This window comes from Erpetoichthys calabaricus, chromosome 1 (genome assembly GCF_900747795.2).
Source record: "Erpetoichthys calabaricus chromosome 1, fErpCal1.3, whole genome shotgun sequence".
Taxonomy (NCBI): Eukaryota; Metazoa; Chordata; class Cladistia; order Polypteriformes; family Polypteridae; genus Erpetoichthys; species Erpetoichthys calabaricus.
This window is the reverse complement of record NC_041394.2, coordinates 135700952-135727096: the sequence shown is the minus strand read 5'-3', so window position 1 is coordinate 135727096 and position 26145 is coordinate 135700952. Positions and strand designations below refer to the sequence as shown.

Genomic DNA, 26145 nt, shown 5'->3' with positions numbered 1-26145 from the left:
TTTGCTTGACAGTAGACTCTCCAGAAAGAATTCCATTTCAGATATACTCAACTGGCAAATAGTTTGCAGTTCATTCTATTATCCCGTTCACCATAAAACTTCTTCACATATAGTGTATATATCTTAATTAAGCTAAAGAAAAAAGAAATAAAAACACTATTATTACAATCCTTTTCACATACTATTTGAAACTAACGGCTGCTAGTGAAAAAATGTCAATTGATCAAAGTCAGAAAACACAAAATGGACATCTGTAGTTAGTAAAGAAACCCAATGAACATCAGTTTGATAATAAGGCAGGTATCACTGCCAATTCGCGAGCTGAGAAGTAACATTGCCTGTAAGCTGTTCTGATTTTTCGGTAATGGGGAGAGAAGGTACTGAATTAATAAGATGCAATATTATAATATATTTACAGAAAGAAAGCAATAAAGATTGTTAACTTACTTCACAGCATTAGTGTTTTTACATCTAAATATTCTACATATTTAACCTTTTTTATAAAAATAGATATTGCAGCTAGAAAACTATTACAGTGAGGAAGCATTGCTGCAAATTATGGCAAAACATCAGATAGTAGGTGTTAATGTTGCCATCTCTTAAACAGCATGTATTTACTTGTGCTGTAACTAATTAACTGAAGTTGGTCTACCTTGCAGTCAAATATTCACTAGATGTTCTGTTAAGTTTCAGCTTATTCCAATTAAAGTGTTTAAGTAACCCGTGTATGCAAATAAAAATATAATTCTTGCATCTTATGTATTTTTCTTGTTTGGTTCAATCACTAGAAATCTCCTTTTGAAAAGCACAGGATCATTTACCTCTCATTGTCAGCAGTAGAAATGTTTTAGGAGGATGGTGGATCATACCTCGCATTCCCTGGAGCCTGAAATAGTGTAGGTGCAGGGTCCTGTCCCATTGACCAATACATCCACGGTCTCAGAGTTCGTGGGTTTGTAGTCCACATAATACTCCTGCAAAGGGGAGTTAAGGGTGCGTTCAGTCTCTCGCGCCTTTTTTCTGCGTTTGCGGACCAGTGAGTGCTGCTGCAACTGCTTCATACTGCTTGGATAACGTTTCCAAGATACATAGATCACCAGCAAAATCATTGCCACAGAAAGAAATAGGGCCACACTCCCAGCTATAATCTTATGAAAGGACACATGTTCAAATTCTGTCTCTGGAGCTGAGGTATGAGCACTAGAAACTGTGGGGCGAGAAGAAGGTCTCAGCAGCTCATCCGCTTCGAGATTTGGTGGAGTCATCCTGGGAAGCGATTTGGGCTTTGAAGAAGTTTGGGAAAGAGGAGGTGGTCTTTCTGTTATAGCAGGAGTCTTACAAATGCTATAATTATTTACAGCATCCATAACCTTTTCCCCTTGAACATGTTTAGGCCCAGCACAAATCATGGTAGATTCCTTATTTCCCTTAAAATTTTTTAACCAAGTCACAAGTGGGCAAATGCTGTAACTGCAGTCCCAGACATTGCCAGCCAAACTTATGGCGGTCAAGGATATCCAGGCACTGACTGCTTCCTGTGAGATATTGCTAAGTTTATTAGAGTCCAAATTGAGTGTCTGAAGGTTAGGTAAGCACTGGAAGATGCTAGCCTCAATAATTTGGATGTCATTTCCAGATAGATCAAGCTTCTGCAAGGAGCTCCATGTCCATGAAACCCCTTGGACAATGGAACGAATACGATTCCACTGCAGATAGAGTGCTCTTAAATTTGAGAGGCGTGGAAAGTGTGCAAAGTTGATTTTGGAGAACTGATTGTGTTCAAGATGAAGCTCAGTCAGCTTCAGCAATCCAACAAAAGCATTGCGCGTCAAGCTGCGTAGCCGGTTGTAGCCTAGGTCCAGAAATTCTAAGTTTCGACAGTCCTGAAACAAACGCATTGGCATTGACTTGAGTGAGTTGGAGCGTAAGTGTAGACTTAGCAGTTTGCGTAGACCTCGAAATTGCTCTGGTTGCAATTCTTGCAGTTTGTTATAGGACAGATCCAGGTTCCGAAGGTTAGGAACAAAGTGGAAAGTTTGGTTGCGAAGCTGTGAGATTTTATTGGAGCTCAAAATCAGTTCCTTTAGCCTGCGTATGCCTTGAAAAGCATTACCATCCACAACAGTTATATAATTATGATCCAGGTAGAGCCATATAAGCTGATTAAGTCCAGAGAATTGTCCTGCCTTTAGTCTTTGAAGGCTGTTGTAGCGAAGAGACAAACCTTGGCAGCCTGTGGACAAGTTCTGGGGCACATCACGAAAGGCATTAGACTCGCAGTATGCTATCTTTCCATCACATCGACAATTTCGTGGGCATGGCCGCTCAGTGCGACACAGGCAGAGGAGAATCCAGGAAAATAGTAATAGGATTATCAGGTGACCTCCCCCAACCAGGAGCCCTATATAATGAAAACAAAAAACAAAGAAAAATTGAAACACACAGGTTTCTTTCTTGTTCTTAGTTTTCACTTTTACAAATAAAACCAATGTTAATAGCTTACTTAATTTTTTATCTGTAACACAGTATCCCTAGGCTCATTTTTGCTTCTATCATTTGTCATATCCTCTTTGGACTGAGAACATCATAGATGAAATAAATAATTAGTAGATGACGAGTACATGAGAAAAAGCAGCTTGAGAATATTCACAAGTGCAAAAATACATGTCTCTCAGTGTTATGCTTCTTATGACACATTTCATTCATGTAACCATGAGCATATACTCTTTCATTCTATTAAATGTCTTAACCTCTTTAGAATAACATAGATGAAAATGGAAGTTAAATATGAAATAAGTACATCAAAGAGCTCATCATTCATTTTTAAAAGCTACTTGTCAATGTCAATTTATTTATATAGCACATTTAAAACAACATAGGAATGCTGTGGCCAAAGTGCTTTACAGTAAAAGAAGAAAAAAACATACAATTAACATAAATAACATAAATAAAAATAAAATAAATGAACATAAAAAAATAAATAATAAATAGAAGTAAGATTACATAATCACAATGAGGAAACCATCCGTATTACTGAAGGTCACGGAAAGCAAGTGAATAGAAATGAGTCTTTAATCTTGTTTTGAGCAGTTCAATTGTGGACGACTCCTTTACATAATGAGGTAAAGCGTTCCACCGGCGAGGAGCAGCAGCTGCAAAAGCCCTGTCCGCCTTAGTTTTACATTTGGTACGAGGGACAACAAGAGACAACTGACCAGAAGATCTTAGCACTCTAGATGGCTGGTGTAATGCACACAATTCAGATAAATAAGCAGGAGCAAGACCATGTAAAGATTTAAAAACTAGCAAGAAGATTTTAAAATCAATTCGAAAACTGACAGGCAGCCACTGTAAAGAAGCTAATATTGGAGAAACAGAATCAGACTTTCATGCCCCAACCAGAAAGCAAGTGGCAGCATTCTGGACCAACTGTAACCTGTGTATCAGGGATTTGCTAATCCCAGAATACAGCGAGTTGCAGTAATCAAGGCGAGAAAACATAAAAGTATGAGTAGCTTTCTCAAGATCCCTAGAAGATAAAAAAGGCTTGATCTTACCTAAAAGATGAAGCTGGAAAAAGCAACTCTTGACTACGGAATTAATCTGTGTCTCAAAAGAGAGGCTGCTGTCAAAGATAACACCAAGATTGCGGACTTGAGATTTGCAAAAGAAAGAGAAAGAGCCGAGAAGTCCAAGACCAATTTGGGCTTTAGCTGATGGACCCACTATAAGCACCTCTATTTTAATTTTGATTCAGATCAAGAAAATTATTAGCCATCCAGGATCTTAGTTCAAAAAGACAGTTGTGCAGTTGATTCATTGCAGAGTTGCAGACGGAAATATAAACCTGTGTGTCATCAGCATAGCAGTGAAAAGAAATGTTAAATTTCCTAAAAATAGCTCCAATAGGGTGAAGGTATATAGAGAATAACATAGGACCCAAAATGGATACCTGTGGAATACCACATTTAAGAGCAGTAGATGAAAAAGAGGAATTTAAAGTCACTGAAAAGTGTCTTCCAATTAGATATGACCTGAACCAGTTAAGAGCAGCCCCTATAAGCTCAACAAGATGTTCAAGACGCAACAGCAATATCTCATGGTCAATAGTGTCAAAGGCAGCAGACAGGTCAAGGAGGACAAGGACTGCAGCGCCACCTGAGTCAGTAATAATAGAGATGTCATTGAATACTTTCAGGAGGGCCATCTCAACACCATGATAATGCCTAAAGTCAGATTGGTAGATCTCAAATAAATTATTGGAGTTAAGGTGATCAACCAATTGATTATAAATAATTTTTTCTAATATTTTAGCCAGAAATGGCAATTGAGAAATCAGGCGAAAATTGGCCATAACTCCAGTATCTAATTCAGCCTTTTTTAGACAGGGATGCAACCCAGGGCACAACCCCCTCACTAATAGAACCATTGATAACGGCTAGTAAAGATGGACCCAAAACATCAAAGGCTTCCATTAAGAGGCGTGGTGGTAAAATATCAAGAGGACTGAGAGTAGGTTTAAGGGTGTCAATAGTACTTTTTAACTGTGAAAGTGAGACAAGATCAAAAGATTCCAAGACAATGCCATGATTAACAGTAGGAAGTTCATAGCCAGTTGGAACAATACCACAGCGGATTGTATCAATTTTACTGACGAAGAATGAAAGAAACTGCTCGCCTAAAAGAACAGTACTATTTAAGCCTGTCACAGAATGAGGTTGAATGGCAGCATTAATTGAATTAAATAAGACCCTAGGATTCTTAGAATGACTGGATACTAAATCAGCAAAGAAATCATGTTTAGCTTTCTTAACTGCAACCTGGAAGTTGAATAGAGAAGTCCTAAAAATCTGTTTAGAAACAATCAGTCCATCTTTTTTTCAACGCCGTTCCGCAGTTTGACAGGTGCAGCGTAGCGGTCGTGTAGTTTCATTTAGCCAGGGAGCAGGTCTTCCCTTATTACAGCGTATCTTGAGCAATTGAGTCTAAAACCGTTTTACAAGAAGAATTAAATACTAAAACAGAATCATCGATACCATCATATTGAACATGTACATCAAGACTTAGAGAATATGGTTTTAAAATCCGATATAATAGAAGAATTTAAAAAGCGAGAACAGCGTGGAGCACAACTAGTAGTAGGAACATCAACAGTAATACTCAAATCCATCATTATAGAAAAGTGATCAGTAAAAGAAACATCACCTAAATCAATATTACTAACTGAAATATCACGTGTAAGAACGAGATCAAGCATGTGGCCAAGAGTGTGAGTTGGCGTATTAATATGCTGGATATAATCAAATGAGTCCAATAGTGATAAAAAGTCATTAACCATGAATGTTAAAATCACCAACAATAAATACTTTGTCATGGGAGAGGGTAATATCAGCCTGGAGATCAGAGAATTCAGAAATTAAGATATCATTAATTACAGGAGGTCTATAAACCACAGCAAACAACAAAGAAGTTATTTCTTGAAAACATGACAAACTTGACATTTTTAATACTTTAATACAAATCAGTTGTATGTAAACAACACCTATGTCTTTTATGTTATTGTTTATTACTGAAAATCCCCTAAGATCTACTTTATGTTATCCATCTCATGTAAAATGAAGGAAAATTAAACATTCTGAAGATGTAAAGAAGTGCACTTGCATAAAGCTGAACACTGTATTAAAATTTTTAGTGGAGTAAATAGAGCGATTAGGAACACGTCCTATACCTAAAGTTACATTTTTTTTTCTATTTGTGCTAGTGTTTTGCTGGCAACCGCAGCAGAAGGCAATTCTTCACCAGGCAGAGAAAATGTTCATTTGCAAGATATCAAATGAAAAAAAAATCTATTCTGTCCCAGACAGGAAGACTTTATAATGAACACAGATTTTAAATAAAACATAACATAATGCAGGAAAACAGAACAATAACTCAATTCATAAGTTATTTGCTCTTCTTGAAAGGTTCAATATGAATAAAGACTGTAATATTTTAAACAAGCATCACATATACACGTCTTAGGATCACGCTCCTGGCTCATCCTTGGTAAGCAATACACCCTGAAACAAGGAGAGGCACTTTTGCTAACTATATCATCCCTTTCTGTTCGCATAGCACAGAGAAAATGCCCAGTGAAGACAACTGACTCTGCCCCTTCTGGTCGGAGGACTACATATTTGAGTTGCTCACAGAAAGTGGTTTCTCATTGTGGACTGATACTTGCCAGAGATGGAGCTCCAATCCAGACCTGAAAGGTGTTAGAAGACTGCTAAACAGCCCTTTTTCTGGTTTATATACACCATTGTACTCTGTTTAAGTTTATACAGCCGACCCTTGATATACGACTGGCCTGACATGCGAACAACTTGATTTACGACCAAAATTTTTGTTTTGATTTACGACCAACATCTTGCGTTACGACCTGAATGCGGTCACGTGTATCCGCTTGCGCGATTGTAAGCAAACAGCCAAGAGTGTTTGTAAGCGTCAGTCGGAGCCCAGATACATGTGTTTGTGGACGTAATTTCGGTCAGTGCAGTGATTTATATAATTTTTTTCGATAATTGCTAAGGAAGGAAGAGAAGGTAACGAAGGTAAAGAAAGCGATCACAATCGAAACAAAGAAGGAAATTGTGCGGAAATATGAGAGTGGTGTTCGTGTGACCGATCTCGCTAATATGTACAGCATGTCGAAATCCACCATCTCGACAATTTTGCAAAGAAAAGATTTGTATAAGAAGGCTCCTTCCAAACAATAACAACCTTCCATTTTATTCTCCTCCTCCTCCCTTCCTGCAGCCCAAAGATGTCAAATTAAATGGTGAGTACAGTATGAAATTGTTGTTTCTGGTAGGCTAGGCACTTTTTATAACTTTTTGGTTAGTATATTAGAAAAGTTATTGGTGTTTTGGTAAATTATGCACATTATACAACCCTTTTTTATTATGAAAAGGTTAAGTAAGTGTTGTTGTGGGAGGTTCGGAACGCATTATGTGTATTTCCATTATTTCTTATGGGAAAAATAGTCTTGACTTACAACCAACTTGAGTTACAACCAGCCCTCGTGAACGAATTGAGTTCGTAAGTCAAGGGTCCACTGTGTCTGTTCTTTTGATTAAACGAGCCAACTTGGTTGGTGTCCAAACATTTATATGGAAACAGTGTATTTCCTTAAAAATATTTATGGAGTTCATTAACACAATGCATAGATCAACCAGAAGATTAGTCCAAGGAAGGGTTTATTACAGGTCTTACACACATCAGTATTTGGATTACAAAGGCATTTGATAATTTGTAAGAATAAATTTTACCTTTATTTACAAAAAATGTCAGAAATGAAGATTGTACACTGAAGAGTCAATCAGCTTCATCACTTTTTCTGCCTGGCTTGTGCAATTTTTATTACATTAGTCACATGATTTTTATAATTTCATAAAATAAAACTATCAGTCATGTGCAAGAGTCAGTTTTGACAATTATGCCTTCCATAATTTGACTATACAATGTATATTTGTGTCAAAATTGATTGCTAGGCATGACTAAAGCATTGTGTGTAGTACTGCAATGGACACCTGTCTAGGGTTGATTTTTACATGATGATACCAGGATAGGCACTGGCTCCCTGTGAATATTAGAGGATACGTGTATTAGAAAATAAATAAATAGATGGATAATATAATTAGCCTGATGTTCCGGTTTAACATGAATTCAGGTCTGCAATCCATCCATCCATCCATCTATTATCCAACCTGCTATATCCTAACTACATGGTCACGGGGATCTGCTGGAGCCAATCCCAGCCAACACAGAGCACAAGGCAGGAAACAAACCCCGGGCAGGGTGCCAGCCCACCACAGTGGTCTGCAATTAGCACTTCAATATCACTGAACACATGGACAGGCTAGAAATAAAGAGTAAATGAGTAAATATGATGCCAGAAGATGTCAGCTCACATATTTTCCCAGAAATTAATCAGATTAAATCCTGGTCCATGTTCCCCAGCTGGACAATTGAAGACAGCCACTCTAATATCATCCTCATATTAGTTTTGCTATATTCCATTTATAGTCTTAAAGAGTTTACCCCGGCAGCAAACATTTATTAGAGGCAGGTATAAGTTTCATATTCATTCTGTTGTACTCTGCCTGGGGGCTGGATTATCTCAAACAGGTAACATCAGAGCAGATCAGACATAGTGGCTAGTTGAAATCCAGAGAATACACAATTTATATGTAAGGAAAGCTGCAGCTACTCACTAAACAAATTAATAAAAAAAATCTAACATTTATTAGAAATTAATCACTACAAATGCTAGCTCTCTCAATGAGTAAATGTATACCGTATATATTTTACTTTTATTTTAAACAGTATGTCTAGTTTGAGGGGGGAAAATATAGGAATACTCCAGGTTATAATCAGATATATGTGTGCCCTTTACAGTGTAAATGATGTGCTGTTCTTTTTTAAGACTCTCATCTTCTATAACACTATATATAAGACTTAACAACGTGTGGCTTTACCTTTAATTGTTTCTGAAGTGCAGCTAAACATTTTGTCACACTAAACAATAAATGTGAAATTATAACAGCCATTTCATGTGCTGAGTGTAGAAAGCACAGAATTTCTAACAGGTCTAACTAACATTGTAGGGGTTAGTTCTCAGTTTTTATTTATAATTCTGCGACTATATTTTCAGTTAATGTATTTTGTCTAATATTATATTTGAAACTTTGATAATGAAGTGATAACCATTTATTTGATATCCAATCCTGCCATTTATCCTTATTACTCACTATGTTTTTGACCTAGAAAATTTAACTGGAAGGGTTCTAAAAATAAATATATTTATCTTTTCCTCCAATGATTTAACATTCTTAACCAAATATTCTTGCGATGTATGCAAACTTTAGAATCCTATGTTAGTTCTTGCCAATGAAGTGATAAGCAAGTGAATGTTTTGGTATTGGTTACTGAAAGTAGTATTGTTACCAGTCACAGTGACCACCTTCCAGTGACAGATACATGACACAAAAAAAAGAAAACAGAAGTACACTGTCTTGGAAAGGCACCACACAAACAAAAAAAAATATATATATTTTATTTATTATTTTATTATTAGAATATATTATATATATATAATTTTCATGATGCCATTTACATGGAAAACCTTTTCACCTGCTTCAGTGAGTCCTGGATGTCTGTATTCAGAATTTGTTGATGCTTTGCACTAAGAAAGCTGCCTCATGAGATTTCTACCTCATTGCAGGGATAATGCCATTTTATGAATTAACTATCCACGGTACCTGTCAAAGACAGGTAATAGAGTAATTAAAAAATATTTTATTTCTTGCCCTACATGTACTATCAGTGCCTTTACTCTATATTTGTGTGTGTGAACATCTCTTGCCCTTTCTCTTGCGCGTTCCTGAAACTCCTGCTTCTCAGATTCTGTCATTTTTTTCGAGCTGCCTTTCTCACCTCATGTCCGGTTTTATACTTGCTGTCAACATCCCTCATATACCTTTATTCCTCCTTGTGCGTCTCACAGTCACACTTCCTCCTCATCATTTCACCAAAGCCAAACAGACCAATCAGATTGCTCAAAGCGATTGGACACAGACCTTAGTTGTTAGATATCACATCTTGTCAACTTATTATCATCTTCTATTAGCCAAACTTCATTGTATCTGAATCTTTGAATTGTATATATTTGGATTCATCAAAATGTCTTTCAATCATTTATGAAATACTGCAAGAGTCTGACCCATTGCCAACATTTCAGGCAAGAAAATAGGTTTCTCCTTCAACACATTTTCATGAATTACTTACTTTGTCTTTTTAGTGGTTTACTTACACAAACCATAAGACTGCAACCGAAGCAAACTTTCTCAAAAAGTCTTGATTCATGCCAAATAGCACAACACAACTCTTAAAATACTTAAACAACAGTGGAACTAGATATTATCTAAATACAGCCGTTATTCAATTAAAATTTAGATGTAAGTTTAGGTATAAAACATTATACTGCCGGTACAAAAACAAGGTGTTCCTTTATGGTAACTCCACTTTAATCCCTACCCTTAAGCTTCGGCCGTTGGGATATTCAGATATTTCAAATATTTTGATATATTCTCTTATCTTACTCAGTTTCAGATATGTTATTTTGTATTGATGTTTTAAAAATGAATTTTCAATGAATGCTATGGCGGCACGATGGCACAGTGGGTTCGCTTCCCGGGTCCTCCCTGCGTGGAGTTTGCATGTTCTCCCCGTGTCTGCGTGGGTTTCCTCTGGGTACACGGTTTTCTCCCACAGTCCAAAGACATGCTGGTTAGGTGCATTGGCAATTCTAAATTGTCCCTAGTGTGTGCGCACCCTGTGGTGGGCTGGTTCCCGGCCCAGGGTTTGTTTCCTGCCTTGCACCCTGTGTTGGCTAGGATTGGCTCCGGCAGACCCCTGTGACCCTGTAGTTAGGATATAGCGGGTGGGATAATGGATTTATGAATGCTATACTAAAGCTTAATTCAATATGGCATCTGTTGTTCTTTTCTATTAACAATCAGTTATTTTTTCATTCTGATTTAATGCCAACACATCTGTGTTTATACCCACTATTCAGTCTCAACATCTATTTTTTCTTTACAAATATAGTCCAAATTTTTTATCATTTCTAATAAAACTATATATTGTTATATCTGTTAAGTTGGCATTGTATGCTTGTGATGGTAATCATTGTTTTGGGTACTTAGTAAAATACTGTACAAAGAATAAGCTACTGATTGATCATTCTTCATTCCTTTATTTATAAAGGTTATGTTTTAATAAACCTTAATTTCTAATTTAACTTTTCCTTCATTACATCCTTCAAATAATGAGCTGAAGTGGTAATGCATATTTTTTGAATCAGTTCTTTTTTCACTGATATTTTTATTTAATTTTTGAAAAACAGAACATTGCAACAGTACACTACTCAATCAAACGTAAAAGATACAACTGTTTATTTCAAAATCAATACAGAGCAAGTAAAAGTAAAATAGAAATACAATGAGGAAACAATCAGGAATGGTCTCCCATAGACTTTCTCGTATACTCAGATAAGGGGGGATGGATATTGAGGAGTAAACCACAAGACAATGATTATATTTTTATATTATGTACATTAAAGAACCATCAACAACAAATCAAATCAAATTAATAATATATTGAACAATTATTATAAAAGTAAAGTTGAATAAATCGAACTCTGCAGCTGCATGAATAAAAGGTAAAGTACCAATTCTGGTTAATGGAAATAGCCCAAAAGTTGATAGAAATCTACATTTTGTACCTAATACTTGCATGAAAAATTTGGTTGACCTATCTGAAAGCATATTTAAGTTATCTTGTTTAAATACACACACACACAGACATAATTCCAAAAATGGTATTTTCAGACTCAGGGAGGTCTAAAACGTTGAGATTCATCAAAATCTCGAAATCGAATTTTTGGACAAGTCCAATACTTTCCATATACTTGTATACGAGAAAGTAAAAAAGAAAATTCATACCCCATCCAATAGAAAAAGAAAAAGCAAACATGAGCAAAAAAGTCATTTACCTTCTTAAATATAAGATTACAATTAAAAGCAAGTGAGTCAAACATGGGCCTGGCATACAAATTCTAAAATTATGATAATTTTGCAATGCTCTTAAAAAGTTTTGGACATATCCACTAAGAGAGAAATTGATTTTTCTCTAATTTGAGATAATATAGAGAGTCTCCTACCATTTGAGTTGTAGAAAATGGGTTCAGATTCTTCCAGTTACGTAAGCTAAGTATGCATTCCAGTAGTGTAGTATAGGCTATTACAATTGATTTATCCTTGTTCTCTTTAATACCTTACAGAAATGCAACCAGTACAGTGTATTACCATTAAAGGATTAGGTGTAACTGTGACACCAAAGCTACCTGAGAAGTATGTGATTTTTATCCAAAATGATGTTCATTTAGACCATTCCCAAAACATTATTCCTAGTGATGCTGGAGCAAGATGGCAACACTTTTAGGTCAGATCTTGCTCAGGTATATTTTAGTCAATTTTAGATTAGATAAATGTGATCAATAAAAGATTTTTAGTTGAACTTTGGAATACTTGACACATCTAAAACTAGAGTGTATTCTATGTATGGTGAAGTTCCACTTGTTTTGTGAGAATTCAATTGAAAGGTTCCTTTTGCACCATCCCCTAACATCTTTATGGTGTAAATTCTTTGAAATATCTTTATATATTGTTGAAGCGCTGTCTGAGGCTTCATCAAGATAAACCAGTATAGCCACTAGGATAAGTATGATAACATGTCAGATGAGGAAAGTTGGGAAAGTTCTTTTAACAAAATTTCCATATAGGGAAAAATGTGTAGCTGGAAAATTAAATCTTGAGCTTTATTGTGTACAAGATTCACATATGTTATGTATAAAATGATTTATAAGTATCTTATTCTCTAGCATTTTCAATAGGTTAAATACTGAAAATGTTTGAGAAGGCTCTAGGTGATTATTATGCATAGGAGCAACAGCAACAGATAAAAGCTTCTCTCCTTTGAAATGTTTCCTGTTTTTTCTGCAAGCAATGATAGTAAGACTACTGGTGAGTCAGATTTTGTGGGTGAGTATATTACAATAGATGGGCAGTTAAAGTTTGAGGCTGAATACATCTGGTTTGGTCTTGAGACATTACTGAGGGAAGCACTTTCTCAATCCTCCTAGCTAAGACTTTTGCTATTATCTTAACATCATCATTCGGGAGTGAAATTGGTATAAATGATGCACATTGTAGTAAGTCATTTTCTTTGGAAAAAACAGTTATTAATGCTTGGTTGAATGTTTGGAGAAATATTGTATTTACTCCTGCTGCTACGAACGCTGTTATTAATAATGGAGCTTACTGATTGAAATTTGTTTTATAAAATTCCACTGGGTAGCCATCTGGCTTGCAGCTTTCCCTCTTTGGAGTACATTTATGGCATCCCATATTTCTAAATGTTTCAGTTTTACTATGCTCTTCGGCTCTGCAAATATTAGTATTTGTACTTCATCAAAAAACTCTTTGGCTTGTGTCTCATCTTCTTTACATTTATAGGTATATAAGGACTTATAGTACTTCTTAAAAGTGTCAGTAATCTCTTTGTGCTCCCTGATTTGATTTCCAGTTTATTTGATAATATCTATTATTGCATTGTGAGCTTCCTAGGGATTTGTTGAGCTAAAGCCTTATTAGCATTCTCTCCATGTTTATAATAATAATGTCATGATTTAAAAGTAAGTTGCTTAGTTTCTCTTAGTGTCCAGAGATTAAATTCTCATCGTACAGTCAGTCTTTTACTACAGAGAACCTCATTAGAAGATCTGGGATATTCATAATGTGCTCTGGAAATCTCTGTAATCTGATCTGATACTTTCCTGGTCTGATGTTTATTTTTTTATAAAACTTCCTTCATCATTTCCCAGAGCATTCCTATAAAAACCTCTGAGGATGCATTGGCCTCTAAAAAGTTATTGATTTGTTTGTTAGATATGTGTCTTCCATACACCACATTCCACTTTCTGTTGTTTATATAAAAATATATATATATTTAGCTTAGGTGAATGTTTATAGCTGTGGGAGGTTTGATTCAGTTTATTTTTGAATTATCACTCTTCACTGAGTGCCAGTTCAGAGTGCTGTCAAATTCACAGGTAAAATACAATTACAGTTTTACACATTACTAATTGCATAATACCTACACATAAAGATGCAGACATGTTTAAACTGACAGTTAATGCACTTTAAGTGTAATAATTCCATTATGTATTGACTTAACATTACTTTGGTCAGTTGAAATAAGAAGTGAGATTTAAGCTCCACAATAATAATTCAAATCAAATTTTCTCGACCACGATCAAATATCTGTCCTTTAACATTATTGTTGAACTGCAGACTATAAAATTTTTTTTTTTCTAAGCATCACTTAGAAGATAAAAGATTAATTTAGAGGTTACAAAAGTGGTTGAATTGAGGTCTATGTACCATAGTTCCTAGTTTAAGGTAATTTTTCAAGTGTGTCCCCTTGAAAATTTCTCAATTATTATGATACTCAAATGCTGAGTGCATCATACAGTGCATTTCAGTGTCACAAATACAACAAAACCAAGTTGCTTTTAAATGTACCTAATCAATTAAAAAAACCTCTCAAAATATGTCAGATTTGTGCAATTCTATACATTCTTTTCAAATTACAGTGATATGTTATATGGATCTTTTATATTCTTAAGCTTATATGGCAAATTACTTGTAAAGAAAATTACCAAATGTATTTTTCCTGAACCATAGCAAAAGGGTGGACCACAGAAAAGCTTCACTTTATCAAAATAATGTGCTGTGGCATGGTAGGTAGCATGGTATAGTAGCTATAGCACCATATCTATAATGTTACATTCTGAGAATCTGAATTTTTCAACGTTTCCAAGATTTACTTAATATAACCTTCCCCAAGGTGACTATGATTTTACAATGGAAAACATCTCCTTATTTCTTTTATCAATCATCCTGTTGTTGAGTTAGAACTTTGGCTTTGATATTCTTTTCAACAGTACTACATTACATTATAAAATGAAAAGTACAGAGAAACAATGCTCATCTAGCTTTGTGGTGCATTTAACTACTTAGCTGGCTTTTAGATACATTTTCTGATGTAAAAATAAGAAAGTGGAATTCTATGTCTGCTTACCAGTATTGTCATTCTCCTAAAGCTAATTTAAGAAGGAATGCTTCTCTACCTAACATTGTACTTTTGCTCAGCTACATTTAATTTTTCAGAAAAGAAATCTCAAGGGTTCAACTCTTTCAGGTCCAGAAAACACTGAGACACCATTGCCGCAACACTTTACAAGAAGCATCAACTTTCATCTCAAAATATAAGGAAGTGTCTGGATGTCTAAGGAGCGTGTCCTTAATAATGACTTCTTTTTAATGAACCCAATGCTTCTTGAGCATCAGGTATCAGTCCTGAATTTTATTCTTTTATTTTTACTTTTCCAATATTTTACATATGTATTCATTTCTTCACATTTCCTATTTTGGAAATTATCATTTTTAATGAAAAAAAAAACCACATTTTGATATCACTAGAAGATGTCCTGTGCATTTTTGAGGAGATATATAGGTCCATGTTTTTGTGTTAAAAAATGTGTGGACACAGTAACTCAAGAATGAATGGGCCAATTCTTACAAAATTTAACCTGCACTTAATAGTCCTGAGAGCAGCTTAGCTTTTTGACAAATTCCAACACTTCAGCGTCAAGCTTTTAAAGGTCAAAGTTTTTAAAATGAATGCCAACAATAGTCAAACCAGTACTCAGAAGTTCATAACATTTGGCAAACACATTTTGGACTCTGAAAGGAAGAATTTTGTGTTTAATGAAAACTCTGTCGTCACAGCACCTACCTCGATTACATTTTACACCTTTATTAAATTACAATGAAGCATTTGCCATTAAAGTAAATTAAATATGAAAAAAAAACTTCAGTAGTATTGTATCTTGTAAAGCTGGTAATATGTTATACTTTTTTTATGGATTTTGGAACTGGGCAGTCCTTAACAGTACCCACAGTACAGCAATCCACATTAAGTCAAAATAAAGCTGGGGTATGATGGAATTCAAAATTTCCCTTTTTTAGTGTTTGTTCTGAATAAGGTTCTTTTAAAACTTTTCTAAAATAAAAAATCTGAGTAGCATAGTCATGTGAAAATATGCAGAAAGCATATTGTCTATACAGTATACAGTATACAAAAAAATTGTTACAGTCACAGAAAATACTGTATCATTAACAAAGGACTGGATAACGAATGCTATCTTGCTAATCATTCCTTTACATTACAGGCGTTATAATTCAGATTTTGTTATTTTATTTCTTTCCATGTTTTTAATAAAAGATCACAAGGAACCATCCTACTTTTCCACAAAGTAAACACCACAGTAACTGGAAGATTTAATAAAGGTTTTAATAAAACCAATCGCTTAAGTTTTTCTGAATATAGTTTTCAATGGTTTGCTTTCTCACTAATATAACTTACCCTTAGGTAATGGTGTTACTGAAAGTAAGTCTAATTGCCAGTAAGGATTTTTTATTAAGTGCATACTGATAATCTAAATTTGACTAAGATATTCTGTACTAGTTAACTTGCAACTAATACAAGGTCACATTTTGTTGATTAGGTATGATTTAAAACTTTCCTTTCCCCAAAATAAAACTGTACACAACCGCCAAGTGAGCTGTGCTATCTTAGTCCATTGGGAAATCAGGAATAAGTTTAAGAAACCAAGAATAAGTTTAAGATAAGTATATTCATTAACTAAAAATGAAAATTTTCTGTTTGTGTCATATGCCAGATGTCATCATATTGTTGTGATTGTTCCTGTTCCTATGAGTCCCCAATCAATAGTTTAAAATTTTATTGGAGCAGCAAGGTAAATAGTACATAAATAATATTGCCAAGCTAAACAGGAGCTCACAGAATCTTTGAAAAGTGCTAGAACATTAAGAGAAAACAAAAAAAAAGAAGTCCCCTAAAGTCGCAGGTACCAGTTATTTCTTTGTTGGAGTGAATTAAAACTTCTCACCAGAACACTGCATATTCAGACAAAATTATAGGCTTTCCCAGGAATTTCTTTGGAAAGAAATATGCAAGTAGGCGGAAAGCCCAGAGTACAAAATATAACTCCTCTTTAAGCTCTTATATTCTTTCAAACTAATAATTAACTTTTTCAGTTCCTCAGGAATTTCTATTTGTTCTTTTACCTAGGTTGGTTATTCTAGCTTTAATAAATTGCTTTTCCTTTTCTTTTTTTAACCTTGTCTATTTTTAGCACTAGACTAGTTATATCTTCTAAATTTCCACATCACAACTTACCATAACATCTTTTAATTTAATTCAAGACTGTTTACTTAATTTAAGCCTGCACTAGCAGATAGTGTTTACAATGTATCTATTTGGTTTATATTTAAGACATGATGTGTGGACATTCATGCAAAACTACTTCAAAATCATTAAGGCAAGAATTATTGCTTTCTGATAATGCACTGACTCACTCAACAGGCTTCCCAATCATGTAGAAACTTTCAAAAGAAATACTAAATGTCAAAGATTATGTTGCACTAATCTAGAAAACACTTCCACAGTTCCCTGCATAATCCTTTTGAGAATAAATGTGAGGTTCTATTAACTGACCTACTGTCTCTGTAGTGGCTACCCCTGCTTCAGACTGCCTTAAAGCACCAAACTCTACAACAAGCTGCTCTCCATTCAGGCCAATTCATTAAGCAGGGATTCAAGATTGCTTACTTTTGCCTATTATGTGGATACCTTTGAAGTAAACCTTTGTAGGTCGTTCATTTTGAAGGTGTGCACTTATGTGATGCTTTTACGATTATCTGAGAACTGATGTGCCGAGCAGATTAGTTTATTTGTGACTGGCAAGGGGTTTGTTAAAAGGTACATTCCAAAAGTGTAGTCAGACATGCCAGATTAGATGCACTAAATTCAATATGAAATGGGATAAGCAAGATTTGTGAGCTCTTAACAGGCAAAGATCAAAACCAAGAAGCAAAACATAAAATGTAAATGAATTTGGTAAAAAAGCTACATTGACAAGCTACTGTTTTTGGTCATGGTATGTGACACATAGATAGTGGAAGCCTTGAAAGTGTAGATGACACACAGGCTGGACGGACATCCCGGCCAGGAAAGGATGCAGACCCGGAAGGAAGAGATGGACGGACAGCCCCTATAGAAGTAGAGAGATCACTAGGGAACTGTTATTCCCCCAGTACGCCAGATGGCAGCAGTCCCGGATATCCCCACCCAGTGGGAAGCCAGCAGGGCATGCCGGGAAATGTAGTCTGGTAGGGCAGCCCTGCTGGGGTCATGGGGTGTTGCAAGAGGCTGTTCCAGGGAAACAAGCTCCCCACTCTAATAATGGACTTCCATGTGACCCGGAAGTACTCAGGCAATCACCCTGGCACTGGAAGTACTCCCGGGTCTGTAATAAAAGGGACTGCACTCCCTTATTCAGGCGAGTCGGAGCTGGGTGGTAGAGAGGCAACACTTGACTGGAGGAGGGCAGTGCAGTGGTGAGAGAATTATTGTAGAAAGGGAGAAACCAGTATTGTGTGCATATGTAACACTTTTTTGGAGGTATTTAAAATAAAACCTTCATTTATTTTGATAAAGGACTGTGTTTTTGTGATCGTGTTGGGGTTTGGGCACGCTGATGCCCGGGTGCCCATCACAAAAGTTAATGATAAAAATATTCAAGCGGCTTCTTGCTACGACAGGACTGAGACTTTGATTGTGACTTTACCTGTTATAACTGACCTTGGTCCCAGCAGGATTATTTTTGACCAGGAAGGCTGTTTTCTACTTCTCTGTTGTCAAGTAACCATATCTCAGTTATAATGTTAATGGACTTTATTTTGTCATATGTTTATGATAACCATTGAAATTACTGTTCTATTATGTGTTTAATGTAATTTATGTGTGTTTGTATAAAAACGTTATATGGTTTGAAATTTACTGTTAATACAATTGTAATGCACACAGGTGGAACGACCCATCTGCCGGGATGAATGGTCATACCTTTGCTGGCCAGATGGATGTTGTATAGAGCAGTGAGATGGATGGGCATCCATGTCAGGATGGGTGCTACTCCCTGCCTCACATCTGACAATGGAAGGACAACTGGAGACTGCTCTATGGACCAAAGAGCCCCTTAGTGCACAAGGGGGCAGTGCTCAAACTGGCGTGCCCCAAGTTTGGGATTCCACAGACTTTAATGGGAGCTGTAATCATGGAGGAGAGCCCAGTTAGGTGCCCCAGGAAGCACTGCTGGGGATGTCTCCGCTACATTATAGCTGCTCCACTTGATCCAAAAAGTGCTTCCAGGGTGCAATGTTGTGGCACTGGAAGTTCTCCCAGGTCTGGCATAGAAGCAGCCATTCTGTCTCACCAGGGAGTTGAAGCTGGAAAAGAAGGAAGGTCAAAGCTCACCGGGAAGAAGTGGAGGAGGAAAAGAAAGGAGAGAAAAGGGTAGGATCAGCATATATTTATATTGTATGGTACTGAATCTTGCTGTGCTCAACTAACTGCAGAAGACTATAAAGGTACTCTGTCAAACAAAACAAGTTTATTTGAACCTGTGATTGTGTTGCTCCAGTTGTGTCTGGGGGTTGGGACTCATATACACTCGCTAGAAGCCACAATTCTAGATGTAAATATGTTCAAGTGCCTTGAGCCTGTACTTGATTTTAATTTAATTCAATATATCTAATATGTTAATTTTACCTTATATATAAAGTATAATTTCCTTATTTCACTCTTATTTTTATTTCTTTTGATGGCTTATGACCGATGTCTCAAGCAAATTTTGCTCCTTTTGCATATAATGAGTATTGCACATGTAAAAAAAATTCTATAAAGAAATCACTGGCTTTTTAGTTCTGAACCCTGGAGGCCCATACCATTGTGTTCTTTAATTATTTTGTAAGTACAAATTCTTTTCCATATCTTAAGGGTATTTTTTGTTTTTTTATCCAGGACTCTTTTAGAAACTGGCAAAACACTTTTATAATTTTGCTAATGGTTTCTGGAGAACAAGAAACCCGCTTTTTATGTGAGCTATACTAGGAACTACTGTTTCACTTTTAAGGTTCTTCATCATTACTACAAAGCAGATGAATGTCAGGAGAGTAACTCATAATTTCAAAACATGTGTGCCATTCCTTACTGAAGCTGTGATCAACAAAGTACGAGCTGACGTTTGCCTGGGAGGGCTGCCTCTTTCAATAACACACATACAATCTCAGTAGGCATGAGCTATGTACTTCTCCACAGCTGCAGGCATTAAAAGTGGAAGGAAGATTGCAGCAACTGAGAAGCAACACACAGAGCTAACAAGCAAGATGAATGAACAATTTCAATAAAATCAGAGCACAATTAAAAGGATGTGGATTCCTGTTGCATTTGGGATAATTACACAGATGAAAATGGCTGCCAGTAATTCACAATAAGAGATTAGCAAATGATTTTATATCAGTTTAAAACAAAATGCATTATTATGGTATATTTCTCAAGTTTAAAATATACATTTAGAATGCTTATTACTCTGTGAATGCTTTAAATCTGTGGCTATTAATGGCATCTTGAGTTGCATCCACAATTGCTGAGATACAGCCCAGGTCTCCACATGCTTATTTTGGAAACTTGCTTCAAGAATTTGGAAAGGTGGATGTAATGATTAAAGGATAAATGCACAATATTTCATTGCTTAAAATGTCTGCTAAAAATTGGCCAAATGAATACATAATTGTCACAATGTGAGCAAAACATTGAGGAAAACATCACAATTTACCAGAATCTCTAAAAATATATAAAATTGAATGAAAAATTATACAGACCTATAAATGTTCTATAATTACTTGCCAATACTACACCCTCATACAGACCTGTAGGGTTCAGTCTGTGTGCCTTTCCCTTGTCCCGAATATTACTGTTTTATTTACTTCTCTTCTACTTTGAATTTATGTGAGATTTTACTTAAGGTTTACTTATTTGGCTGATGCCTTTATCCAAGGAAACTTTTAACATTTGAGAGATACAATTGAATACATGTCTTTTGTTTTTTTTTTTTCCATTTGAAGCAAAGGCAAATGAAGTGGGTTGCTTCGGGATCATGTGACGTTTGGTAGAGTATTCTGACCATGGCTTCGATGAGCTCCATGTCTCAACCCTGCAATTATTCTTTTCTCTGCGATTTGACCTCAAAAAATTTCTATTTAAGCCTCTACATATCTTTACTGTTTGTTGCTTATCGATATAAATCGTTCACGACGAAAGAATCACCATGATTCTCCAATCTCAAGTCCAGTGAAGAAAACCCAGAAAACTTCAGTGGACGCTGGAATGGTGGCAGATAATGCTGGGGCAGTTCTGATTGCCAACCAATTGAAGACGTTTGTCTTGGAGCAAAATGCTATTTTAAGTGTTACCTTTAACTCCACAATACAAAGAAGATCTTTAGACCTTCATATAGACTTTATAGAAATCAAAAATGAGCAACAGAAATTATCATCCATCTTTATGCAGGTTTGTGCTCAAGAAGAGCAGCATGCTGCCAAGATCTTCTCCCTATGTATGGAAACCCATGCTCTCCAGAAGAAACTCTCAGAATAAAAAGATAGAGCTAAAGGAGACAATATTAGAATTATTGGAGTCCCGGAAAAATGCCAAGAAGGGGGATGTGTTTGATTTCCTGGAAAAGCACTGGCCTGTATGGCTTCTGTCTATCCCAAATTTTAGACCTGATGTGATGTGGGTGCGTAGGATATATTCAATGGGCAGCGACACTACCCGGTCATGCCCAATTAAAGAGAAGCTGCTCTGTTATTCTGACAGAGTTACAATCCTAAAGGAGGCACATAAACTTCAAAAAACCTATGAAGATCAGAAGATATACTTCTACGCTGATTCAACCTACACCACACAAGCATGTAAGGCCATGTCTCCAGTGATCAAAAAGGCTCAATGACTCGACCTCTATTTGGCGAAGCTTCGGATCCCCTTTCCAGAATGGGACCAGATGTTCCACCGACCCTCAACAAGCACTTAATGTTCTGGACTTATTTTCTTCCACTGGCATCTGACCGCTTTGACTGCTGTATGTATGTTATTACAGCTCCGTTTCAGCTTCTCCATAAACATTAATCAGTAATGGCTAACTACATTGACTGTATCCTTTTGTTTGTATGTGCTGTATATACATTGACGAATAACTCTGTGTTTTCAATGACAGTTTTAAAACTCATTTGTCATGATCAGAGTTGTGGGAGTTGGGAGGGACTTCAGCTTTGTGATCAAGACAATTGCCTAATATGCTCTGGTAACAGTGTGCCATGTGCTGAGGGTTTCTTTTGCTCCGCAGTTGTATAAGATCTGTCTGGTAATTTCGTCCTCTCTAAATTTTTTACATTAACCTATGTGATGTGGATGTGGAGGTTGGGATGGGATTGTTCGCCGAGCTCTCTCCATGCATGCCATTTTATGGGCACAACCTATTGGTTAAGAGACCTCGGTTCAGTTTTTATGTTGTTTCTGTTTAATTTATACAAGAGGGTTGAGGGGGGGAATCTGGAAGTATTGTCTACATTTTATGTGGTTGCTGGTGGGGCTTTGGGACAAACACGATCGGTACTCTCTTTTGCTGCCATGTTTTACTTCTCCTCCGATGACTAATCTAACAGTTTTTTCTGGAATGTAAGGTCACTCTCTTCTGTTTGCAAGCACTTGAGTGTTGCCAATTTATTATCTCACAATAAGGTAGATATAGCCTGTCTGCAAGAATCCAACCTCTTGACCAAAGGCGTCCACAGGGCTGCCTCTAAGTGCTGTTGCATGGCAGCATCCTCCTCTGCCATGAATAAGAAACACAATGTTTTGGTATTAGTTCTCCATGCCTTGCATCCAAAGAGTTTCAGTTCTGGAGATAATCCAGAGGGCAGGTTTTCTATGCTTTGATGGAGATCAATGGATGGAAGTTTGCCTGTATTTCAGTTTATGCCCCAAATCCATATTACTTTCTTTGCTGACCCTGTGTTAGGATTAGCATGTTGGATAATGACTGACTGACTGACTGACTGACTGACTGACTGACTGACTGACTGATATTACAACACTCATCCTTTCCTTTTATAAATTCCTACTAATCATTGGCATGGACGCAAACACATTTTTCTACCCCCTCCTTGATAAAGTCTTCCTCATTGATTAAACAACACATTTTCCCCCTCTTCATGCATGCTTGCAAAACTTGTTATGGATCTAAACCTTGTTGACTCTTTTAAGTTATTAAATCCTTCCACAAAATAATTTTCCTTCTTCTCTTCCCTTTACAAATCTTATTCCAGAATAGACTATGTCCTAATTTCAAAATATCTTCCCCCTGCACGATGAATGCATTTTCATCCTCATACTCTCTGTCCAACCATCAGTGTTCAGCAACAATCTTCAGCTTTTTCTTCCCTTTCTGTTCTCCAAACCTCTTCTCTGGCGTTTCACAACTCTCTACTTCAAAATGCAGACTTTATTTAACAAACGTCTGCTAAACTTCAGGAGTTTGTAGTACTAAACAAAGACTCTGTTCAGGGTCAGACTTATGTTTGACTGGCTATTGCTTCTGAATCCAATTTATCCTGTATGACATGCAGGAGTAAGTGGAATAATTTTGGAAAATGCCTGCCGACATATTTTGAACTACTACCATTACATAATCTAAAAATTACACAAACCAGAGCCATGCTCAATGACTAGAATCCCTGAAGTCATAATGCCGGGCCACCTTAAATTCCTTTGCACTTGGTCATCAGCGTCTTTGTTTTGCAAATGTGTCAATCAGCACAGACAGCAAGCTGCTATCCCATCCCCCACCAACACAGCTGAAATTCTCTCAGCTCAAGTCTCTTTATCTGGGTGTGAGGTGCTACTTATGGAAAATTATTTCCTTTTCTTTGCTTATATTCTTGAAAAAAATGCACTTGTTTTGTTATACCTTTTGTGTAAGTGTTTATTTGGCATCTGGACTTCAGTCTTCACGCATTATACACTTTATGTCAGCATTTTGACATTATTACTATAACATGAAAAAAGTTTCTGTTTTAGTTATGGGTTCAACATTTCTTGCCTCGCATTTCCTGTCATCCTACATTTAACCAGATCATTGTAGACATGGAATACACATGAAATATATGTATTCCAAATAACAATGAATTATTTACCCTATACAATTCCAGGCACCTCACACCCAGATAAACAAGCTTGAGCTCTGAAAATTTTTCATCTGACATCAGCCACGTTAGCAGACTCCTTGCTGCTTGTGCTGATTGACACATTTGCAAAACAAAGATGCTGATGAAGAGGTGCAAAGGAATTTAAGGTGGCCCAGCATTAGGACTTTTTTGATAGGCTCCAGGGATTCTAGTGGTTAAACACCTTTATGTCTATTCTGTATCATAACTCAGTCCACAAGGTATCTTTATATGCTTTATATTCTGTTTGTAGGAAACACCTCTTCCAACATTCCTCACATATTAACAGTATTTTGTACATATGAATCTTTCTGGGCTATAAAATCAGCTGGAACAAATCTGCGCTGCACCTATCAATCATGCCTGTCAATCTCTCAATTTTTCTTCCTTCATTCCAGTTGTTAACTCGTTCAAATACTTAGGAATCACCATTAATCCTTCCATTGCTGATATTGTATGGGCAAACTTCCACACCATCTTTGATGAAGTAAAACAGTTAATACACTCCTGGAATAACCACTCTCTCTCCTTTTGGACTCATTTGGCAATCATTAAAATGAATATTGTCCCTCATTTAAACTCAATGCTCCCTCTTCCCCTACCTTCTTCCTTTTGGATCGAGGTCAGATGATCTATCATCTCCTTTTTATTGAGTGGTAAAAGACCTGTTGTGAAACACTCCTTTTTGATTCGAGCCAGGAGGGGAGTAGGTATCTTCCTTCTAGATTTTGAAATGTATAATTGGGTATATGTTCTTCACCCGTGATCCCTATGACTGAACCTCCCACTTTCCTCTCTGTCCTGGCTACTTATGGAAACAATCCTGGTTTCCCCTGACTCTCTGCAACACCTACCATTTATCAGATTTAAAAAAAAAGGGAGTAGACAAATATAATCCCCCTATAAATTATGTTCTGTGTGTTTGGCACAAAGCAGAAATGCACATTGGCTCCTCACCACGCTAGCACTCCCTTACACCACTGTTTCTTAATAGCTCTCTCAACATTGGTGGGTGACCCATCTTTTACCCACTTTTGGCTTAATGTGGTACCAGCACACTCAGCAATTTCTTTGGTGGAACTGGGCTTGCCTCTTTTCAGTTTCTGAAAGACAACTATTCTATTCCTCCCTGCTACATTGTTTCTGTTTAAAGGACAATTCCATTCTTATTATCTGTGGAGTAAGTTTTTTTGCTCTCGTTCCCAACCACCCATTATTTGACTACTTTTTGTCACCCTGATGTTCCACTAAATACATTTCTGCTCAGTATACACCACCTTTGAGATTCCTATCCCAGTCACTCAAAAATGGGACAACGATCTTTCCCTATTAACACCATTGTACTTGAACACAATTTTTAAAAACATTAACAATTCCTTTAGGAACTCTAACCACTAACACGTCCAATATAAAATTGTTCATAGAGTTTATTATTAGCCTAGGAAGCATTTTCTGATGGGCTTTGCCTGTGAATCACTCTGCCCTCAGTGTGCTTTAAATTACAGGGATCCTTTCTCCACACATTCTGGGAATGTCCCACTGTTGCTGTTCTTTGGGGTTCAATTGCTATGCTATTTGCTCTCTTCCATCTTATCTATTTCTACAAGGGGGCTCTGCCCCCTGCTCGCTTCGCTCGCCTACCCCCGGGGTTGGGTAACATGAAATACATTGATGAATGTCTGAGATATATCGAATTGTAAAGGTGTACATGACGAACAAAAGAAGTAAAGAACCCATAGCATGGCACATTAGAAGGATCTATTGGAATACTTCTTTATACACAACATTTGTAGTAAAATCGTTGATAGAGTGCATCATCTGGATCTAACACGTAGATCTGTGCATATTTGCGTTCGTGATTTGGCTGAGGGTGCACTGTTCCAATCCGATGTAATATTTTTCTACATACACGAAAGCAGTATGGGCCATTGCCAGGTGGTGGCCTGATATCTACCCCGGTAGATGTAAAAGCAAATGAACTATTGTAGGATCTAATGCAGTCCATAATGTTTTTACTTTCGGGTACATTGTTAGTTAGAAACATCCGTAAATATTAAGGATATTCATCTAAAGGAGGCAGTCTAACCTGAGCCCTTTGACAACAACGTGTAAACTCATTAGTTGTATTGCTAGTTGTTTCTTCAGGGAAGTTAAGTGAATGACAATGATAGCAAATGATATTCATTAATCCTAATGAATGTTAATTAATAGTTATGCACTTAAAACCAAAAAGCCGTCAACCTGGGTGGGACGCTACAATACTTTCAAATTT

At 36.5% G+C, this 26145-nt stretch overlaps 1 protein-coding gene across 2 annotated transcripts in view; it reads right to left on the bottom strand.

Moving 5' to 3' along the window:
- Positions 1 to 26145, bottom strand: part of LOC114655423 (leucine-rich repeat transmembrane neuronal protein 4-like) — a 210399-nt gene that overhangs the window by 154893 nt on the left and 29361 nt on the right. The window contains exon 2 of one of the 2 annotated variants that reach the window (XM_051920814.1): positions 822 to 2401. In XM_051920814.1, coding sequence (XP_051776774.1) covers positions 864 to 2401 — 1538 coding nt within the window. In that variant the 3' untranslated portion in view covers positions 822 to 863. The remainder of the gene's footprint in view (positions 1 to 821; positions 2402 to 26145) is intronic. The other variant, XM_028806400.2, reaches the window with a different exon arrangement.